This window comes from Triplophysa rosa, unplaced genomic scaffold (assembly GCF_024868665.1).
Source record: "Triplophysa rosa unplaced genomic scaffold, Trosa_1v2 scaffold9_ERROPOS8756747, whole genome shotgun sequence".
NCBI classification, from domain to species: domain Eukaryota; kingdom Metazoa; phylum Chordata; class Actinopteri; order Cypriniformes; family Nemacheilidae; genus Triplophysa; species Triplophysa rosa.
In genome coordinates this window covers 2,408-26,364 of record NW_026634979.1, presented here as the reverse complement: position 1 = coordinate 26,364, position 23,957 = coordinate 2,408, and the positions used below count along the sequence as shown (strand labels likewise).

The window sequence follows — 23,957 nt, the reverse complement described above, 5'->3', positions numbered from 1 at the left end:
TATATATATATATATATTAGACATATGCCCGGTTAACCGAAAATATATATCACGTGATTTATGCACAATTTGTGAGTGAAGTACGGTAAAATGCTGCTGCATCCGAAAGCCAGAGGGCGCTCTCGTGCAGAAACTCCAAATACGCACTGCAGAAGAAGACCATAACGCAAGTAGTTCTAGGAAATGCGTAAGGACATGTTTTTATCACTGATCCTCAAGCCTCCTCAGGTATTTTCATGATAATAAAGTATAATTATAATGATCATGTTTGACGGGTGCTGCTTTTTTAAATGCACGTTATAAGCGACTCAAACTCGCACTGCTTTTAGATCGAGCAGCATTTCCTACTGATCCCAGAGCCGTACTTCACGGACAAGCGACGCATCAATAAAATAATCGATATTTTGCATTATCGCAGCCAACTCGGTTTCAGCAGGATTTAGTGGTAACCGTGGTTAACCGGGCACATGTCTAATATATATATATAGTAAATATATATATGTATATGTATATTATATATATGTGTATATTATATATATATATATGTATATGTATATATATGTGTGTATATATATATATGTATATATGTATGTATATATATATATATATATATATACTGTATATACAGTATATATATAATACCTGATTTAATACACAAAATTAGTGAAAGATCTTAAAGGCGCAGTTCTTTATTTACAGCGGCCACTAGCGTTGTATTATAGATTTGCCACGAATCGCTCAGTCCAAACACGACGGTGGCCACCACAGTACAAAAAGATGTCGTTCTCATGTTGACGCAGGGAAGAGATTTGTGGGCATTAGAAAGACTGTAGAAAGAGCTATGACTTATGTATTACATAAATAAAAGGTTGTGGATTTTAAGTTAAAAAGAAGGATACAAGTCAGGACCTGCGCTAATATTATAAAGACTTTCAGCAGAGACCGTTAGGATCTGAGCTTTTAGCAGATGTACTACAGATATCTATGGAGATACTTTCCAGCAGAGAGCGTTGGAGAGAAAGATCGTCTTAAAATCACCCCCGAGGAGGTTGCTTTGATTCGGATCAGTATGTGAGTAACATACTATACATACCAAGATATGTTGTTGTTGTAATATTAGCTGTGTGACGAGCAGTTTTGAGCGTCATTGTTTATCTGGAACCGCTTTAATATTGTACTCGTCCAGATACTGGGAAGAGAGCGAGAGCGCGTTGGAGCTGAAACTGGAGAGCGAGCGAGGCGTATTACAAAACTAAATGGTTCATTACGTAGGTCTTTATACACCTCTGAAGACAATATATAGTATCATTATATTGAATTTCTGTCAATAGATCCTCCTAAATATCACACACACAACTTTAAAAATATAATTTTTCAAGCATCATACTTTACATTTTGGCTATACTTATATATATATTTATAATCATACAGTGAGGGAAATAAGTATATTGATCCCCTGCTGATTTTGAAGTTTGCCTCTTACAAACAAATGAAGGGTCTATAATTTTTATGGTGGGTTTATTTTAACTGATAGACACAGAATATTAAAAAAATCAGGGGAAAAAATGTTATATAAAGGTTATAAATTGATTTGCATTTCAGTCAGTGAAAAAGTATTTGATCCCCTACCAACTAGCAAGAATTCTGGCTCCACAGATTGGTTATGTGCCTATATGGACCACAGATTAGTCCTGTCACTTTAAGAAAGTACTCCTAAATCAGCTTGTTATGTATATAAAAGATGCCTGCCAACAGAATCTGTATCTTCCAGTTCAACCTCTCCAACACCATGGTCCAGACCAAATAGGTTTTAAAGGATGTCAGCGACAAGATTGGAGACCTGCACAAACCTTGAATAGGCTACAGACAGAAGCTTGGTGAGAAGGAGACAACTGTTGGTGTGATTATTTGGAAATAGAAGATATACAAAATAACTATCAAATGCCCTTGTTCTGGAGCTCCCTGCAATATTTCCCCAATGGGGTAAAGATGATCATGAGAAATGTTAAAGATCAGCCCAGAACTACACGGAAGAAGCCTGTTAATGATTTCAAGACAGTTGGGAACACAGTTAGCAAGCAAAACATTGGTAACACATTGGTAACACGCTATGCCACAGTAGACTGAAATCCTGAAGCACCCGCAAGGTCCTCCTGCCCAAGAAGGCCCGCCTGGCTCGTCTTAAGTTTGACAATGAACATAAAAATGATTCAGAAAAGGCTTTGGCGAAAGTGCTGGCACTGCTGTGAGACCAAAATGGACTCCTGTGTTTGGAGGGAGAGAAATGCTGACTATGAGCCCAAGAACATCATGTCTACAGAGAAGCACAGTGTTGGAAACATTCTGCTTTAGGGCTTTTTCTCTGCTACAGGTATACAGGATGACTTCACCGCATTGAGGGGCTGAGGGACGGGCCCATGTACCGTAAAATCTTGGACGAGAACCTCCTCCCCTTAACTAGGTCACTGAAGATGGGTCATGGATGAGCCTTTAACATGACAAAGACGCAAAACATATTGCCAAGACAACCAAATAGTGGCTTAAGGAGAAGCACATTAAATGTCCTAGCCAGTCTCTAGACCCTAGTCCTATAGAACCTCTGTGAAGGAGGCTAAAACTCCAATTTGCTGAGCGACAGCCAAGAAACCTTAAAGATTGACAGAGGAGTGGACTAAATGTATCCGGACACATGTGCAAACCTGGTGACCAACTATCAGAAATGTCTGACCTCTGTGCTTGCCAACAAGGGTTTCTCCACAAAGTACAAAGTTATGTTTTGCTGGGGATCAAATACTTATTTCACTGACTGAAATGCAAATCAATTTATAACCTTTATATAACATTTTTTTCCCCTGATTTTTTTTAATATTCTGTGTCTATCAGTTAAAATAAACCCACCATAAAAATTATAGACCCTTCATTTGTTTGTAAGTAGGCAAACTTACAAAATCAGCAGGGGATCAAATACTTATTTCCCTCACTGTACATCCCCCTTGCAGACTCTGGAAAATGCTGAAATATTTTGGAAAAATAAGAGGAATTTTGAAAATTAAGGTTTATTTTTAATTTAGTCCTGCTCTGAACAAGTTATTTTGCGAAAGAAATGTTAACATAAAGTTCACACCAAAGAATAGCAGAATTTCTAAAAAATAACCCAGGTCAAAAGTTTACATTCCCCTAATTCTTAATACTGTTTGACGTTACCTGCACAATCAATGACCGTTTTTATGTTTTGTCATAGTTGTTTAAGGGTTTCTTGTTTGTTCTGAGTCATTAAACTGTCCACCGATCTTCAGAAAAATGGTCTAGGTCCTCCAAAATCTTTGCTTTTCAGTATTTCTGTATAATTTACTCATGTCCAGCAGTAACTGTATGATGTTGAGATTCATCCATTTACATTGATCAAGAGAGTCGTACTCAATTATTACAATATATAGAAACATTCAGTGAAGCTCATGAAGGCAACGCGATTCGTTTAAAGTCAGGTTGGTGTAAACCTCTGAAAATGATTTTGGTGTCAATTGTTTATATTTAATTTCCTGAGAAAAATACAGTATATGTATTTTTATAGCTTCTGAAAGAACAAAACAATAACAATTTACACACAAAAAAAACATTTTCAGAGGGTTACAGCCAACATAACTGTATGTGAAGGTGATAAGTTAGTTTTTCATTTTGACACCACTAATAAAAAGTGTTGCTTATCTCTACTATCTCTGTTTGATGTGAATAATAAACTGTGTTGTAGGCTGCACTGTGGACTCGTATATTTAAACATCATCTGGATCTGGGTCATAACACTCAGGCATATGAAGCTCTGACCCAGAACCCGGATCCTAGCAGGTACTGAGCTCTGACATCATCATCTCAGCCCTAATAAAGTGACACGCGCGTGTTGAGCTCTTTGTGTGTTTGTGTGTGTGTCTGCAGGCAGTTGGACTGTCTCCGGCAGCTGGTGGTGGTTCTGTGTGAGCGTGCTCAGCTCAGAGATCTCATCCAGTTCTCCTTTGTTAATTTACACGATGAGGTCTCGTAAACATCAATACACCATCCTCCAGGGCTCAACAATAAGTGTTTTTATTCACCTGGCCAGCGAATGAGATTTTCTTGTTTGTGACCAGTAGCTTACCTGGCCGTGGGTCATCCTCATTGTTGAGCCCTGCCTTCACACTTCCTAATAATGTTTACGTGTCTAAATATTCTATTTTATAAAATCAAGGCATTTTGTTCTAATTGCTGCTTTGTTTCAGGTGGTGGGGATCATCGAGTCTCGTGCAAGAGCGGTTGACCTCATGACTCACAACTACTATGAGCTGCTCTATGCCTTTCACATCAATCGTCATAACTATAGGAAAGGTACGAATGATCAGCAGAATTACAGGAGGGATTGAAAACCCAGTAGTTTTAAATCCACCTGCACCAAAGTTTTTCAAGTGGCCAATTGCAGTAAAAAACTGAGACACTGAATTGTTGCTTTTGTAACCAAGACAAGAGCCGAAGAAAAAGCAGCTTGTTTGTGAAGCATTAGCAGTGATAGCGGCAAGTAAACTTTTGTTGCAGCTTGAGATGTTAAATACAGAATAACAAATCATTTACTTAGACAATTCCATTGGAAATGTGTTTGAGTAAACATGACGCTGAACAGACCAATCACAGTGCTTGCGGTCCGCGTTGAGTTGTAGCATTGTTACATTTTTGGAGAGGTTTACGTCAGACTACGCAGAGCTATGCACAGCCTACGGCGTAGGTCCTATGCACGACCATAAATTACGCTTAAGGCTTTGATACAGAACCTTTTTGCAGACATTGGCAGCAAGCTGCCTTTACTTGTTTAAGATTTGCACCCCTGTGCTTTTTAAAAATAACGCTTTTACGCCTGCCGTTTTACACGTTGATGTGCAAACTCACATTGGCGCCCTTTGTTTCGTCATGAGGCGTTAAACGTCGACGATAAACGCGTCCCGGTGTGGACAAGCCTTAATTCGCTAGTTGCACAAGATGGCGCCGGTGAGCTTTTGGGATGCCAGAGTCGGCAGACTAATTTCCGGTCATATAACACTGTATGGGAAAAGGAGGATTTTTGGCCGGGAAATATTGGTGTTTTTTAGATAAAAAAGAAAGTAATATATCAGCAATATGACAGATCCTCTTTACATTGCTAACACAGAACTCGATAGTGTTATACGACCGGAAATTAGTTTGCTGACCCTGGCGTCGCAAAAGCTCACTGCCGCCATCTTGTGCAACTAGCCCATTGCTTTTTTCACAAAAATCTGGGACAGGAACTAACAGAAAGGGATGTCTGTTTCAGCGGGTACAGTTATGTTTGAGTATGGGATGCGTCTGGGACGGGAGGTTCGTACTTTGCTTGGCCTGCAGAAACAGGTGAACTGTTACCTGGCAGCCCTCAGTTGTCTGAGGCTTGTTCGTCCGGACTATGCTTGGATTGTACAGCCCTCTTCTGGAGCAGTTGTGAGTATTTATCATTAATTCTTGGGCCTGAGCCTTACGTTAACGCACACAACAATGAGCTTTTTTATTGTCATTACCCCTTACCCTCAATGTTATTATCCAGCCTATATGACTTTTCTCTGAAACACAAAAAAATGTTTGGCAGAATGTCTCATTCCAACAATGCAAATAATATTGTCAATATATTGTCAGATGTTGCATCATGTTGTTGCTGCTTAAATATCAAGACAATAAGAATAAAATCACATTTAAATAGAAGCTCTATCAGCAGCTTTTAACGATCACATTTTGACAATAATTTTAACATTTTGGCATTATAAATTGGAGAAACATTGTGAATATTGCAATAATTTTAATTTAATTGTTTAATTTTTAAATTTTGCAAACCTCCCTTGTGAGAATGAAACATTTAAGATTACATTCATAGCACAAACATTCATTTTTTAAAACATGGGGCAGTTTCCCGGACAGGGCTTAAGCCTAGTCCCAGACTAATTTAAATGTTAGAGGTGTCTTGATTGAAAACAACTTGAACTGACATATCTTAAAATATATCCATAAGATTTTATATCACGTAACGAATTACAAACTAAATCCATTAAATTCTTCTCGAAGCATGTACAGCACATACCTGTCCAAAAGAAAGAGAGCAACCATGGTATCGTCTTTCAGACCCTTTGCCTGCCGGAGCTGTCTCCATCGTGTAAAAGCTGAACCGATGTTAATTTGAGTTTTTCCTCTTTCATGATCCAGACGTTTTTTAGTCACTGCTTTTTTAAAACTGACTTTCGTTTTGTAGATTGACTTGTTGTCGGTTCCAGTCTGTGTGAACAAGGTGCGCATGTGGTATGCAAAATATGTTTGCCGAAAATGTACACATGACCAGTCACAGCGTTCTGTCAGAACGTTTTGATTGTGCGAACGTTTTTAGGTCCTACGCCTTTCACATTTGACCACTATATTTCTTGATTGCTATCAGGATGTAAAGAGATTTCCAACCAACATGACCAGGGGCGTATGCCAGAACTTTTTTTTAGAGGTGGCCAGGTAAGACCCAGGGATTTTATTAGGGTGACCAAAAAATCCTTACAGACAGAAATTCTTTAACGTCTACTGTAATTAACACCAATTCTTCATTACACATAGTTTGCTGGTCAAAAACATTCACAAAGAACGTAAAGTAAACAATTTATTTGCAATGCTTTCATGTGCTAACATTATTTTAAAATATTTTGCTAGGTATCATTTGCAGTAAGTTAGCATTTTTTAGAGAAAATAAACATTGCAGTACCCCAATTTAAACTTTCGCGAAAATATAATGAATGAATGAAATCCAGTTAAACAAGACTGATTTTACTGACCTGGGGCCGGCTGCACCAGCTGTGCGTAAGTTACAACTTAGCCTACTGTAGTTTTGACTTAAACGGGCATTAAGTTACAACTTACGCACTACAAAATATTTTTGAGTTGCACCATTCAACTTAGTTGAAGCGTAATGTTATGTATAAACCAGTGTTCGAATTGTGTCAAGGCTCTTGGGGGGTCCCCTAACCAGTCTTCAAAAAAAAAAAAAACCGACGGAGCTGCCAGTTAGAGCTGTAATCGGGCCTTAAAAGTTAGGCCCGACAGTGCCCGAGCCCGACAGAATTCGGCCCGAGCCCGACAAGTACATTTTGATTGACAGCTTTTTAAAAGCCCGAACCCGTTTACAGCCCGACATTAGGCTATTCAAATGTGCGCACGCGCACAGCTTTTTGTCAAGAATGAGTCATTTATACATGTTTTAACATAATTTATTAATGACTAACGTAGGCTATAGGCCACTTAAAAATAAGAGATAACAGGAAAATACCTGATTGGTTTCAGAAGAGACCACCTTTCAGAAATTTTACTATAACTATAGACTGGAAAACACTTGGTTTTTAGATGACTTGAACATCTCACTTTGTTTGGCTCGAGCAAATAAAGTTAACTCCTTGCACCCGGACCTTCCTTGTCTGAGAGATTTTTTGAACTACAAGACTGATATTTTTCCACAACATATTTTGATGCCGTGACCCGGATTGGAAAGAGACGGAAGACATCAGGTGGCTGCCTAGGACGGAGCATCCAGGCTTGCTGCACAGATCAAGAGCAGGTGAGCATATTTTTGCTTTATAATTAAATTGTTAAAAAGTATTATCTGTGCAGTTTCGCCGGATGGTGAGTTTTGCGTTAGCACTGATGTCTATAAAGAGTCTCTCCTAAAAAGAAACCAAATTAATGTATTAAATATGAAGGAGGGTCCCGGATCTCAACGAGAAAAGTGATGAATGAGAATGGATGAATAATTGCAGTAAAAGATACTGCCTGTAGATGTAGCTAAGTTTAGCCATATAGGATGAACGCTAGCAGAGCGCATGCGTAGAGATATTATAGTTCCGCTAGAATGCGTGCCTAAGAGACCGCGCAGTCTGCGAGATGAGACATATTTATTCCCTGCTGCGTGGAGAGAGACGCTGCAAGTCGGTGGTATTTTCCGCTGCTGGGAACGAGCCAGCGTCGGAGCTGCTAGTTGCATGAATTACGCAAGATGCGAGGAATCTTATAGATGCGCAAAGAAGTAAAACCCGGGTCTTGTCTGTCTATACTGTCTGTGTAACGTTTTGTGTTCCAGCCTAGCTGGAGAACTTGTAAGGGAGGGAATTGCTGGCCACATTTCCCGGAAAGCTGTGTGATTTGACCAAGCGTGAAAGTGCACAGATGGAACAATAGGGATTTTTGGTAGCAAGCACAAGTTGCGTATCCTCTAAAAATGATATTTTCATCTAAAGAAATGAGTTTAAAACTGTATATGAGAATGTTTTTTGAGTGTTTTTGCATTGAATAAAAGATTGCATTATGGAAAATATTCAAAAGACTGATATTGCATGTTGAAACATTGTGACCACAGTAAAAAAAAAAAAAAAAAGAAAGGGTGTATATGGGACGACCAGGGACATTGCCTTGCAGAGCTCCATAGAGAAACGCCCAGAAAAAGATGGTGATATATTAGGGACGATCATCGCTGAAAGGCTGTGTGAGAGCCAAAATAGGAACAAATCACCCATGGTCACAATACGATGCATGTACTTCTAGTCAACGCATACTAGAATTTTTTCTCTAGGGCATATTGGCTTGAAGAGGATACATAGCTGATTTTTCTATTAAACAGAAGAGTAGTTTTAAGGTCATTTTTAAACTTCATTTTTAAACTTCTTTAGTGAATCTATACTATAGATCATTATTTAGTTTATTGTTTTAAGGCTTGATTCTTAGCATTGGTTTTATAAGATTAATTACTCTAGCCTCATGCTTTGAGACCTCCCCTTTCCAAAGACAGCCCTATTTTTGCTGTTTTACTTTTTTAGATCATTTCAGTATGTTGAAGTTTAAAAGGTGAAGTTCTGAGATTTTCTTTTATTTCATTTTACTATATATTGGATCAGTGATTTTAACTTTGGAGTTTTTAAAGACTTTTATTTTATTATTTTTATTATTTCAGCTCACATGAGTTATTGAAGTTTTTGAAACTTTTATTTTATTTTTTAAGTATATTGAAGCTAATTGACCTTTCAAGTTTGAAGTCAAGACCCTGTTTAGTTGGTTATTGAATTATTGTTTTACATGTGGAAATGTTGAGCTTTGAACTTTTTAAAACTTTTATTTTTATGGTTTCAGTTTATTGAGCTTACTATTTTTAACTATACACTATTTTGACTTTGATGTGGCTCTATCTCAACTTAGTGAAATAACGCATTTTAATGTTTGGTATTCTGAGATTTTATTTTTGATCTTTATTTTATTTCAGTTTATTCAATTATTAACTTTGAAGTTTTAAGATTCTTCTTTTCATTATAATATGAAAGTTGATTGTTTAAAGATTTAGATTTTGGAAAATGGTTCTCATTATCGATATTATAATCACTAAGATGGTAGTATTGAGTTCATGTTTAAGACTGTATTTCCCCATAAGTGATTTATGCCTTATCTTGTTTTGTTTCAGTTCACTGACTTACCATATTGCATGGCTGAAAGAGGCGCCAGGTCTCGCTTATGAGAGAAGCATAGCCATCAGGCTAAAATACAAACCATAGGAAGAGTTTAGTCAGAAACTAAGGGAATTAGAAATCACTTTTGGGAGGAGGCGACATACATTGATGCAGAAGGTGTAGAACAAATTCTAACAGAGAAAGAAAAGACTGGTACCTGAACCAACTGACAGAGATTCGCAATTTAGACCCAGCCCAGTGGGAGTGGCCTTACATTAAGTGGGGGGAGATTGTACAGAGCTGCTGTAGAGTGGAGTGTTGAAACAATACCTGAACGAAGTCTGCACATACCAAAGTAACAAACCTACAACCCCCCAGGCCTGACGGCAAGAACATCACTTATCCAGATAAATTCCCATAGATAGACTGGTAGGCTCTTATTTTGATAGGGGACAGGTCCAGGGGTTTCCATTGGGACAGGGACACACTGGACGGCTAATTAGCCACCCTGAGCTGAGAGTCTTTGCAGAAACTCGATATGTAAACTGGACAAGCAGAATATTGTGTAATTACAATGAAATTGGAGGAGTGGTTCCTCACAGTTTGTGGCAGTGACTTTGAAAAATTAACAATTGGATAGCCCCAGAAAACTCCAGAGCTTGGTTTGCATCCTCTTATTAAACAATGTTTTAATAAACAAATGATTTAAAAATTTGAAATCTCTGTACTTTTTTGAAAAATTGTTGAAAAATATTGTTTTAACTATGTCATCCACTCCTGTAGATCTGTTGGGATCCAGATACCCAGTATGCAAGGACTCAATAGAAAAAATATCCTAAAAAATGGGCTGTGAGAACCAAAAATTTAAGAACGTATGGCCAGAAAGTGGTACTTTTGATGTGACAGTGTGTGAGGAAATGGAGGGACTGATTAAGAATTATAAACCAAGAGATAAAACCAAGAAGCGTGAAGAAAAGAGAAGATCGAACAGGAAGTATTAAACCTGTTCAAAAATGAAGGAATTAATTTCCTGAAAAATTGAAAAAAATTAGAGAAGTGTGTATGAATAAAGATGGTGAAAATGAAGAAAAATGTGAGAAAATGACTCTGCCACCTCCCTACGAACCCCCCAGAAGCCAAAAGCAAACACCAAAACAAATGCCATTAGGTAGCATTATCAGGAGATGTCTCAATAGAGGGACTGGTAGAGACTAGATCCCGAACTCAGGAAGTAGTCTTAGGGAAAAAATCCTCTCAAAAGCAGAAAAAAGTAAGGGAGGCAGGGCCAATCAAAAATCCCCAGTCTAGTGAGAAAAATCAATCAGATAGAGCAGAAGAAGACACCATACATGGTCTTGGTCCTTATAAACCTTATAACGTCTGGAAAGCATTGAGAGAATTATCAAAAAACATGAAGAAATTTACGATAATGCAACAGACCTTTTGAGAGGAATACATTCTGAATCTGCTAATGCTCTGAGAAATGTTTCAGGAAGTAGCTCCCAAGAAGAAAGCGACGGAGAAGATCGCACCTCTGAAACCAGCAGTGGAAAGAGACGCAAGAAAGACAACACACACTCCAGTCAGACAAAGAGGTCATATCAGGAAGCAACCTTAAAGGCCCTCCAGAGAGGAGAACTAAAGTTCGTAATGGGCAAACTATACCTCCAGGACTCAGAGTTCGAGCAAGGGCAGGAACACTGGAGAAGAGGACTCGGAAGGAAGACTGAGAAAAACTACAGCATGACTCGACATCCCCAGGGAGGAGCTACAGGAGACACCTGAGGGCTAGGGAAGGAAAACAATGCCCAATTCCTGATAAAAGGGAGACACGCGCACTATGTGCCGATGGGCTTCTCAAGACCTGGATGGACTAGTTGCTCGCCTGCCTGACCTACACGAAGGGAGCCGGCAAATGGATCTTACGAGTGGAGGAGGAGTCGACAGGAAAATTACTGGCATTGGGAGACGTCAAAGCACTCCTAGCCAAATGTGTGGGAAGCTCCAAGATGAATGAACTCTTAAGGGCAGCTGATGTCCAAGCAATAGATACACCAATCCTGGATGGAGACTCGTTTGACAGATATAGGAGGACTGATGTGGCAGGAGTTGAGGAAGGAATTTCCCAACCGCATTGATCCTCGAACACTCAAGGGAGAACAGATGGGAGAGGATGAGAACCCAGCCACCTACGTACAAAGACAGCTAAGAAAATGGAAGCAAGAACTGGAAAGAGATCCTGAAGGGGACCTGGTGATGGCAGCACTGTTCAGAAATGCCATGATTGACTCTATGCCGCCTCCGGTAAAAGAAAGATTGGAGGACGTAGTGGGTCTGAACTCAAAGTCACACAAGGAGTTCTGTGATCATGTGACCATGCTGTAGAGCAGTACAGAAAGAGCGAGCAGAAACTGAAAAACCAAGAGAAAGACCTTCAAAGAAAGCTGGTACAGCTGCAGCTTGAGAACTGGCCAGAAAGAATGAAGACGCAAGCCGTGGTCAAAGACAAAGACAAAGAAGAAGACTATGCAGCAATGATGGCTCCAGTAAATGCTCCAGCACTTATGACACAGCAACCTGGCATAGGAGCCACTGCACAACAAGCACCCGGAAGTGGACCACAACAGCCAGCGCCTATTGTCATCTACGTAAAGCCTGAACAGCAAAACAGATTTGGGCCAAGGCCTATGCAAAGAGTACAAGGAAGACCTAACCAGGGAAGAAACCATGCTGGGGAGTGTGGGCAACCAGGACACAACAGGAGGGAGTGTACTACAAACCCATTGGAACATAGACCAACAACAAGGTCTCTCAATGGCAGCACCAGCCAACAGCGAACACAATGGCAGGGTCAAGGACAACAAGGACACAACAACGAACAGAAACCTCATTGGCAAGACACAGCAGAATCAACCCTGGCAGAATCAACAGCAGCAGGGACCGAGTCAATCCATGGCGAGGGTCCAGATGTTGGCTACTAGGGCTGCCCAGAAGTCCTACTGGGAGGGGTCAGCATCCAATGATAACTGAGAATGCTGATACAGAACCTATGCTGCAGGTTAAGATTGAAGGCAAGATCACACCAATGATGATAGACATGGAGCAACATACACATGTATAAATTCAGAATATGCCTCACACCTCCCAATGTCTGGAAAAATTTTTCACAAAGACAGTAGGATTTTCGGGAAAAACGCAGCTAATTCCAATAAAGCTCCAGTTTGTCTAAGGACCAAGGACAAAGAAGTAACATTGCCCATTCTTAGTATCAGAACAACCCCTGTTAATCTGTTAGGAAGAGATGCCCTCTGCAAGTTAAAGATACAAATACTATGTTCCCCAGAAGGTATTTACATTGAAACCAAGGGAGTCAGACAAATGGTAATCACAACCCCCCAAGCTAATGCTTACTAGTTAGGAAATTTAGAGAAAGAGGTAGGGAAGACATTACAAAAATGGGAAAAGTTTATTAAGGAACAAATCGAAGAGCCCAAATTACCCGAATTAGAACCCCACTGTACCATGATCTATGACCCATTACAGCAGAGTAGACATAGAAAAAGATGGTTACACGAAACCAAAGACATGAAGTTCCCCTTGTTTCACAGATATAATCATAGGCCCACAAGGAGCAGCATTACAAGTTGATGAGAATGATTTTATTAAGAAATGGTTCCAGGTCCCAAACTCAGTTCCCCATATCACACTATATTTAGAGAAGGATAGTGAGTCTAAGGAAATAGGCCCAATGATGAAAAAACTAAGCTACAAGGAACAAGATACAGAAGGGCCGGTGGCTGAGGATAAGTATCACGTAGCCAGGCCCTCCTGCAACGATATCCCTTAATATTTTTATCAGCAGACAAACAATTTATGAAGATTGCATGTGCCACAATTATGCAGGGAACTACCTAGAGAGGTGGAAGTCAATGGTCAAAGAAAATGAATTTGGAAAAATCTTAGAAAAAGAGATAAAACAAACAGACTTCTCAAAGAAATGGAGCACTTGGTTCCTGATCAATTGTGGTCAAACATGACACAGATGTAGGGCTGATAAAATCTGCCAGCCCTATAAGTTATCAAAGCAAAACCGGGAACTAAGCTACCTAACAAGATACCAATATCCATTGAAACCTGAAGCAATAAATGGCATCAGGGAAACCATAGATGGACTGATTACAGCAGGACGAATAGTCCTTGTTTACGCGAGACAGAGCCCCAAAATCCGTACCTGTTCGCCTCTGTATTGACATTACTCGATGCATTGATACCCTAACAATACCAGCTCCGTAGCGCAGATTTGAGTGGCCACAAGAACCACGTGTCCTTGCACATCTTTATTTAAGTCACCGAACGACTCTTTGATCAGCAGAGACCATTCGCTGTCTGACCCACTTCCTGACGTGTGTCATACGTCGAGTTCGTGAGCACTGCAAAGGAAACTCGCACAAAGTTGAGTGTCAAGTGTTAAGATCTGGTCGTTGTGATACAGTTGGCGATAGAGAGAGCGTCGGTCCGAGCACCTATCCCGTCACAGTGGCTCCAACCCTGCCTCGCATCACCGCGTAAAGGCCAGTCATGTGCGTCCGTAGCGATACTGGCAATAAACTGTCACCACCTAAGAACGCTGGTCTCTATAATAGGATGGATACTGAGTCTCAACTCATTATTCAGATCAGGTGAACAAACATTGAGTTTCGATAGAGCCCTTCAAAGCAATGGTTGCAGCTATCAATAAATGAATGCCAGTAGTCGCCACACCTGCTAAGTGCCGAGAAAATTACAGTAAGTCTTTCTTTTAGCATCTTGGAGCAGCGGATTGTTTGCCTTCACGTATAGAAGGGACTCAGATATCCTATACTAGGGTCCCTCAAGGGTTCCGCCATAGCCCCTCAATATTCAATCAGCTATTAAAAGCTGACTTGGAAGATCTGGTATTGGATAGCACTCTTCTGCAGTATGTTGATGATCTTGTTAATTTGCTCCCCTACACCTTGAACAATGTCACAGAGATTCTATTAAGGTACTAACCAAAATAGCTGAAGAGGACATAAAGCCTCAAAGGCAAAGTTACATATTGCCTTCCCCAAGTAGAGTACTTGGGAAGATATAATTGCATATAAAACCAAAGCAATATCACAAAGCCAATAGAGGGAATTAGCAAGGTTCCACTCCACAGACTGTTGGTCATATGATGACATTCCTGGGCATGACTGGGTTCAGCTCAGACTGGATAGAGGATTATGCTAATAAAAACTGCCCCCTTGAGAGCCCTAATGAAGCAGGCAGGACAACAAAATTTAAGAGCCCCACTTACATGGAATAGTGATGCAACAATAGCATTTGAGTCTATTAAAAGAGAACTGCAAAGTGCTCCAGCTCTGACCAGCCCTGACTATACGAAACCTTTTCACCTGTATGTAGCTAACAGAAAAGAGGGATATGCCTCTGCAGTGTTGATGCAAGAAACTTGTAAGGGAAGAGGAAAACAGCCCATTGCCTTTTATAGCACAAAACTGGATAGTGTAGCACAGGGATATCCCCCTTGTTATCAAGGACTCGCTGCTGTATATTATGCTTATGAGAAAGCTTCTACTTTTACTATGGGGTACCCTGTGACTATATATGCGCATCACAAGGTGGTTGAAATGTTGGAGCAGGGCAGATTTGTTTTGACACAGGCCAGAAGCCTGGCATATTCAACTCTTTTGACATATCCAGATGTAACGATAAAACATTGTACTACTGTAAATCCAGCTAACTATATACCTTTGGAAAATGAGGGCACTCCACATGATTGTGTTGCTGAATCACTAGCATTTACCCGTCTTAGACCAGACTTAGAGTCTACACCAATAATGCATGCTGAAGCTGATTATTTTGTGGATGGATCTTGTTTCAGAGACCATCTGGGAAATCATGCTGGTTTTTCTGTGGTTAAGCGAAAAGATGATGGATTTATACCTGTGATTTCTCAACATTGTGAGCAACCGTGTTCCGCACAACTGGCTGAGCTAAAAGCTCTGACCACAGCTTGCCAGTTGGCAAAGGGACGAATTGTAAATATTTATACAGATTCTGCATATGCACATGGAGTGTGCCATTTATATGGGGCCGTCTGGAAACAAAGAGGATTTAAAAAGAGTGACGGTACCCCAATACAACATGCAGAACAAATTGTACAGTTAATTTCTGCAATGATGCAACCAAAACTTTTAGCCGTTGTTAAGTGTCAAGCACACAAAAAGGGAAATGATTTTGTAATTGTTGGGAACAATGCTGCAGATGCTGAGGCTAAAAGAGCTTCAGGGTGCCTAACTGCTGTAATGGCCCCCATGGTATTAGTACAACCCGAGCCCCGCATTACAGATCTTGCTCGCATACAGGAGCAGGCAAGTGCTGTTGAACAGTCAGTATGGCAGCAAAGGGGGGCCACAAGAGATGCAAATGGAGTATGGCGCTCTCATGAAGGACTTATAATTGCACCGCATGCCCTATTGACTGTATTAATTTCAGAGACACATGGGTTTGATCATTGCGGTCGAAATGAGATACTTCGAAAGATCAAGCAACAAGGATATTGGTCACCTTATTTGCAAGCAACAGTGGATGATTACCTAACAGGATGTGACATTTGTGCTCAGAACAATGTTAGGAAAGGGACTTCAGCACCCATAGGACACATCCCTGTACCTGAGGGACCTTTTAAACACTTAGTAATGGATTATGTTGACATGATCAAATCAGTCAGAGGAAAAAGATACATGTTGGTGATTATAGACAGATTCAGCAGATGGGTGGAAGCTGTGCCATCAGCAGACCAGGGCTCTGGGACTGTGATTAAGTTCTTGACAAGAGAAGTGATTCCTAGGTTTGGAATTCCTTCTGAGATCAGCTCGGATAACGGCTCCTCTTTTATTCAACGAGCCGTAAAGACTGTCTTACAACAGTTGCGAATAAAACAGCGGCTAGGCTGTGTTTACAGACCTCAATCTCAAGGAATGGTTGAGAAAGCGAATGGGACTTTAAAAGCAAAGATAAATAAGATCTGTGCAGATACCAAATTGAACTGGGTAGATGCATTACCGTTGGCACTAATGAACTATCGCATGCAAACTAACAGAACCACGAATTTGACCCCACATGAAATGCTCACGGGCAGACCTATGCCAGTGCCATACTTAAGGGGCCCTTATGATGGACCGCCCCTGGAACAATTGCAAGTTGAATTAAGAACTTATATGAGACAATTAACTGCTATACATGAGGCTATATATTCACAGGAGCATCGCCGAGGGCCCAGAGAGGACGAAGAAGCTCCATGTGCAATCGTTCCTGGAGACCAAGTCTATCTGAGGGTCTTCAGAAGGAGATGGAATGAGCCGCGGAGAGAAGGGCCTTACACAGTCGTACGAGCAACACCAACAGCAGTACAAGTGGAAGGAAGCAACACCTGGTACCACTTGAACCATTGCACCAGAGTACCACAACTCCGTCTACGAGATTCTGAACAAGCCGACGAGGAACTATCAGAGACTTCAGACGAAGTACAGCACCAAGATGATAGTCAGGGGACCCCCGAGAGAGCTCCCGACCCTGCTCCAGAATCACCTAGGGCAGCTGCGAGACAACCGGAGCAGCTCCCACAGCACGAGCCAGAGCAGAGGGCACAGCAGGAGAGACTCGACCAGGACCAGGAGCAGGAGCAGACACAGCATGAGCCGCCGTACGAGCCAGAACAGAGGCCACGACCAGAACGAACGGGGGAGGAGCCAGGCCAGAGCACAGAACACAGACAACCGACGGAGCATGCTGGCAGGCCTGTATACGATCCTGACATACATGGAGAACATAGTGCAACTCGAGATAGCCGCCATAGACAGGAACCAGACACCGCTCCGACCCCGGCAAGCGACAGGGAATTACGCCCAGGCCCAAGTCGGGAGGGAGATGCAGGACATTCTGATCACGATATTGCTACTGATGAGCCTGGTACAGACCATACCACAGACCCAGGGGTACCTGACCCAGAGTTATCCCTTGAACGACTACTGGCAGAAGACCTCCCAACAATCGATGTGTCAGACCTCAGTTGGTCACCCCCAGACTTCGATTTGTGATGAACTACCACAGTATGAGAGACTTTGGGACATTGCTATTCACAATGAGTGGTATAGATAGCCACGTTTTACAGTGGAACAGTCATATATGGACAGTTGTGTGTTTTGCACCCCCTCACCATTAAGCAAACTCATCGTTGTGCCAAACCCATATGACTATAGACATTGTGCTGGACATTACACAAAACAGTGTGATAAAAAGAGAAACACTGTTCCTTTTTGCCATGCAGAGTGCTTAGCTTTGGCAGGACGAAAAAACAGGGAAAAGTACTACACTCACCCATTATGGGGAAAGGAATGTATGCACATTGATGTAAACCTGCCAGCAAACATGATTGAAGTTCCAGCTGTTTATGACATAGATTACACATTGCAATATGAATGCTTTAATGGTACAAACAAAAAAGGTGGAAATAATGTGGGATTTTTTTAAGGGAATTGTATAACTGTTTGGCATTTGGATAAAAGCATGCGAGGTCAAGAGAATATTAAAAGACATTGGAGTAATAAGTTTGCTTCAGCCACATTTACAGATAACTTCACAGTAATAGGTCCAGAAAACTGCCAAAATATGACAACAGGATGGCCATTAATTGAATCTTACCAAACTCAAGCAAATGCTATTGCTGACTATTTCTGGTTGTGTGGAGGAAGCAAACTAAGGCCAACATTGCCAGAAAAATGGATAGGTTTATGTGCAAGAGTAAAACTAATACAAGATGTTACTATTATTACATGGGACCCAAATGAAAATGTAAAAAGCAAGCCCAAACATAACATAATTAAGAGAGCATACCAGAGTGACCCTAATGTTTATTTGGATGCTATTGGCCAACCTAGAAATATTCCACACCAATTTAAAGCAAGAGATGAGGTTAGATCTGGATTTGAATCTATTCTTGTATGGATAACCCCAAATAAGAACACAGAATGGATTAACTATCTGTATTACAATCAGCAGAGGTTTATTAATTTTACAAATGATGCACTTGAAGCCCTTGGAGAACAATTGGCCCCAACGAGTAAAATGGCCTGGCAAAACAGACAAGCCCTGAACTGGTTATTAGCTGAAAAAGGAGGGGTTTGTGTAATGTTTGGAGAAGATTGTTGTACTTACATTCCTAATAATACCTCCCCTGATGGGTCTTTCACTCATGCTATGGAAAAATTGAAAAATCTGAGGGATGAAGTAACGGCCAATGCTGGAACAGATAGGGCATTTGAAACATGGTTTGAGTCAATGTTTGGGTCCTGGAGAAAATGGCTAACTCAAGTGGGAATGATAATTGTTGCTGTTCTAATGATTTCTGCAGTATTATTTTGTTGTGTTCTCCCTATGATAAGGTCTTTGTTGGTTAGAGCCACAGCAAAACAAATGTCACTACATGCAAAGTTACATATGCACAATGACTCTGAGGCATTTATGTTAACCATGGTCACAGCAATGGAAAAATGTGAAGAATATGATGACATTCCATAGTTGTTTAATGCAAAACCAAAACAAGGGGTGCCACTTTTGTTTTACCATTATAGTTTTGTTTTTGAATAATAAGGGAGATAGCTTAGAATTGTTTTCCTTTTGGGGCATGTAGTATAGTTATATTCTTTTAAGACACTTATAGGCAGGAAGATAGCTCATGTTTTGTTTATTGTTTTGGCAGTGAACCCCTTCCCCTTTTGAAACTGCACATGTAAAAAACAAGTTGATTTATTTAATTATAACCCCAAAAGAAATAACAGAGAGGGCTATGTATTATGTGTTCTCTCTTTCTTTCTCTCCATTTTTCTATCTTTATCTACCTCACTCTTATCACAACCCTTGAGCAGGACAAGATTGGGGGTGTTTCAAAGCAGGACTGCAGATAGGAGTTTCTGGTCAGAGTGACATCACGGACGCAGACTACCTATTACGACGAGAGGAAATTAAATTACCATGGAAACGATGTATGCCACTGACGGAAGAAGAATATTCACGGAACCGAGAACAATCCTGGTATGAGAGAGCGGTACTACACCCTTCACGATCTTGGTACTCCAGACGAATACTGGGACCAGCAGCACGACAGATACTGAAACAGGATCCAGCAGTCCTAGCTGTGGGGCGTTCAGTTGCTGTACCAGCCTATTACGACACCGATTGTGGAATAACTATTTTCTTTTTCTTCACACAACCTGGACAACGACCAGTTATATATCGAGGAAAGAAAGCCTTAACAACTACAGGTCATAACTTACCTATCACGGAGTGGGAATACGTGTGTGCGCATTATCCAAGGAACTAGAACTGTGAGTAGGAGCACGAGGGCAAAGTGCCAGTGGAAGAACTGCCCTCATTTAGAGAGGGTGGGGGCCACCCACTGGACGAACATAGTTAGCTTAAAGAAATTAGTTACCCTGAAGTGACTCCTTTAGTGACCTCACCCATTTCAAAGACTTTTCCACATGTGGCATCACGTTGTACCATTGACAACCCAAGATCATTTATTACTCAATTTAAAGACACCTCATTCCAGATATTTTCCATTTAATCCAACTAACTTTTGGCCGGGAAGAGACAACAACAGAACCTACTCAACGCACGTTGATAGAAGACTCCTGCAACAGGACGAGAGTATATTAGCAGTCTTTGTAACAGCTGCAGAAAAATCTACAGATAACGCAACACAATTAGGAAGAACATATATTGTTGGCGAAACAAGACAAAACTTTAGACCAGTATTGGACAGAGCAACTGGCCATTTAACTTTGGAATATACGGACATCACTACGCAGCTTTGGAAATATTATACGGATTATTACCCAAATAATTGACTTATAAACATTGTATGTGACGAATGTCATCTGCCTTTAGACAATTTGCTGAGAAATTCAAACCTGATCATACGGATGACACCCCACACCGAAAACCACCTGCAGACAGAATAAGAGGAACATCGCTCTATTTTCCAACCAGGGAGGAAGGTACTGAGAGACCGTGTTATCAAGAACTGGTGAATTCTGGTTACGTGTCTGTATTTCAAGAACAAAGACAACTGGAACTGCTAGAGCCTCTGAAATTGCTGTCACAAGACAATGCTATATTGGCTGTAGGTTTTACTTCAACACAGGATGATTCATGGACTGAAAGAAGGCCAAGTTGGACTTTAACCGTGTGCACTCAATATTTGTTTTGGCCCTCAATTAACCTGAACACAGGAACTTTGAAATTTAAACCACATAATTGTCATACTCGATTTAAAGCAGAATCCAGATTAAAACCAGGTCAGTGGGTGATTTTTACTTATCGCACTGAAGGATATGAATTGAACTGAAGCTTAATAAAACTAAACATTGCAAATAACAATATGGAGGGCAGAAAACACCCATGCTATCCTATGAGACTTCGAAGATTGTGTGGAGAGCGAGACATAGCATCTTTGTTGATCATTTTGACATGTGTGATCATAATACCAATTATTATGAGAAAAATTACTGAAGAGGAACTTTCAGATACCCATTTCAAGGACAACATAACTCTGCGCAAAGACATGGATATGGATTTGAACCACACAGACTTTATGAATTCTACCTTGGAACAGGCTGACTTTGGAGTAAATGCTACTACAGATGAACATTTGTCCCCAGGTCAGTTGGTTCCAGAGTCTGCACCAAAACATCGAAATAAACGACAGAGTATCAACAACACAGACCAACTTGATTCATGGATGGATCACCCTAATCCCCCTCATCCTTATGCTACTAACATGTGGTGGAGATTCACCAATCATACAGTCAAAATGTATGCTTCCAGAAACTGTTATGTTTGTTCTCAGTTCCCTCATAGCACCACTGGAGGAGACTGGTGGCCACATCAGGATCATAACACAACATTTGAGATGACTATGGTTGCAATAGCAGCTGCAGGACTACAAAGGAAACCAAATGGAGATACTGTTATGATGACTCAAATGGACAGCACGTGGAAATCAATCACTCTCCCCAAAAGACTTTTTGCTCAGATTGCAACAGTCAAGCATTTACCTAGTAAACTCATCTGTCATGAACGATCTTCAGGAGGACATTTCTTGGGAAAATTACCAGAGAAGAAATGTTCACATATCTACAAGCAAACAAATGAATCTATGAGACAAAGTTGTATGTCATGTCTTCGCATAGCAGACTATGTGCATCCTCCACCTCGCCTTATTACAACTACACATAAAGCTCCACAAACAGTTGTGGCCTACCAATACCTTGTGACTTCCGAGAGAGGACGAGCAAAATGTCCTTCATGTTTGACTGTGCATGTTCCCGATCTAGAGGGAACAGGTGTCGTTGAAGGACACTACTGGCTGTGTGGATATCGAGTATACTTATCCTTACCAAAGAACTGGACAGGACTATGTGCTTTGATGATGATGGCAAGATGATGGCCCCTCCATGTAGTTGGACTTATTCAATTTCCTGAGAGAAAGCCCAGTGCCAAAGAACCATCACATATGGACAGTTGCTGAGAAACATGTGGCTGTTTTCAGCCCAGCACTGGGTGTAGAATCACTGATGCATGAAGTGGAAATCACCAGATATGAGCTAGCCTCATTTATCAATACAACGAAAATCATGATGGAAGGAATCAGAGAGGAACTTCGAGGACTACGGCTTACCGCACTCCAGAACAGAATGGTCCTAGACCAACTCACCGCAGCACGTGGAGGTGTTTGTGCTATGATTGGAGAGACTTGTTGCACGTACATTCCAGACAATGACGAGGATGGACATCTTATCAAACAAGGAATACATAACATCACCATGTTATCCACAATGATCACAAAAGAAGAAGTGAATTCAGAATCTTCCATTTGGGACTGGTTCAATAATATTTTCCCAAATCTACATAACATATTGATGTTGGCAACCTGCATTCTCTTGCCCATTTTGTTATTGTTATGTTTTTGGCCATGTGTCATGCAGGCTATTAAGAGAGCTAACACATCTGCTCCTCATCAACAGATGGTTGTTTATTCAGTTAATACTGAACGCATCTATGAAAATGAATAGATATGTCTTTGTTCTATAGTGGGTTATAAGCAGGTGTTGTCCGTGTTACGAGATAACCAAGATGGATAAAATGGATTTTTATTAGCTTGCTTACTTCGAGTAATTACTTAAGGATTTCGCCCACGCATTTACGTATATATATCTATATATACTTACACATTTCTTATTACATTTTTGATGACATTTGCCTGCACTCATTCACTTTGTAGTATCTATTCCTTGTCAGAAATTAATCATGTGTGGGACTCCTTTTGAGTCCCAAAGGGGGGAATATATTGTGTAATTTCTGAGCACATATAGATATATTTTAGATGTATTGAGCACACATAGATATATTTTAGATGTATTGAGCACTGCTATTCACCACAGTTATAAAAGCACTTGATAAAATACCTAAAAAGTATTAAGAAGTATCCATAGGAACATTAGTATATAGATGAGTTGATCTGAAATCACATTTAAAAAGTATGATTACATATAAGTAGGTTTATGATAATGATTTGATTATTTGAAGATGAATTAATGATTTAATGACACAATCTGTACCTGTAACCAATGATTGTTCATATAAATGCACTTAATGTCACTTTAAGCATGTTTAAAGCACATTTGAGCACAATGTAACAAGGTAAAATCCAGTGATGTTTTTAGAGGCCTAGAGTTTGAAGCCTGTTGTGCTCTCTCTGAAACCTGAGGATTTTCCACTGTTTAAAAGTAACCATGATTACGCACGTACGCCAAGGTGTGTTTGGTGGTCTCGAATGGAGACCGTGGCTTGTTTGGTGGTCTCGTGTGGTAACCATTGTATGCAAATTATTTTAAAAATAATGTAATAGCCAGCGTACCACCATTAGATACGTACCTTGTTGCCTGGGACTTATTGGTGGCAGGCAATTAACAATTGGTTAATAAAAATAAGAGATAACAGGAAAGTACCTGATTGGTTTTAGAAGAGACCACCTTTCAGAAGTTTTACTATAATTGTAGACTGGAAAACACTTGGTTTTTAGATGACTTGGAACATCTCACTTTGTTTGCTCGAGCAAATAAAGTTAACTCCTGACATCCCGGACCTTCTTTGTCTGAGAGATTTTTTGAACTACAAGACTGAATATTTTTCCACAACACTATGTGTTCCAGGATTGTATCTTTTGAATGGGAGCCTCAGCCGAGTTCATGTATTCACGGACACGCACGGCATCTCCATTGTAATGTTATCGTAAGGCTTTGGTGCAAAAAGGTATGCGAAACAAGTTGTTTGTTTTATTTTGTAATGCTTTTGGTCAGTTTGTGTAATAAATACCTGTGACTGTACTTT

At 40.4% G+C, this 23,957-nt stretch overlaps 1 protein-coding gene across 2 annotated transcripts in view; it reads left to right on the top strand.

The window, feature by feature from the left end:
* nup160 (nucleoporin 160) overlaps positions 1 to 5,509 on the top strand; it is a 69,667-nt gene extending 64,158 nt beyond the window's left edge. For both annotated transcript variants that reach the window (XM_057328938.1, XM_057328937.1), the window contains exons 24-27: positions 3,749 to 3,843; positions 3,931 to 4,027; positions 4,251 to 4,356; positions 5,312 to 5,509. In XM_057328938.1, the coding sequence (XP_057184921.1) occupies positions 3,749 to 3,843; positions 3,931 to 4,027; positions 4,251 to 4,356; positions 5,312 to 5,490 (477 nt within the window). In that variant the 3' untranslated portion in view covers positions 5,491 to 5,509. The remainder of the gene's footprint in view (positions 1 to 3,748; positions 3,844 to 3,930; positions 4,028 to 4,250; positions 4,357 to 5,311) is intronic.
* The last annotated feature ends 18,448 nt before the right edge of the window (positions 5,510 to 23,957 follow it).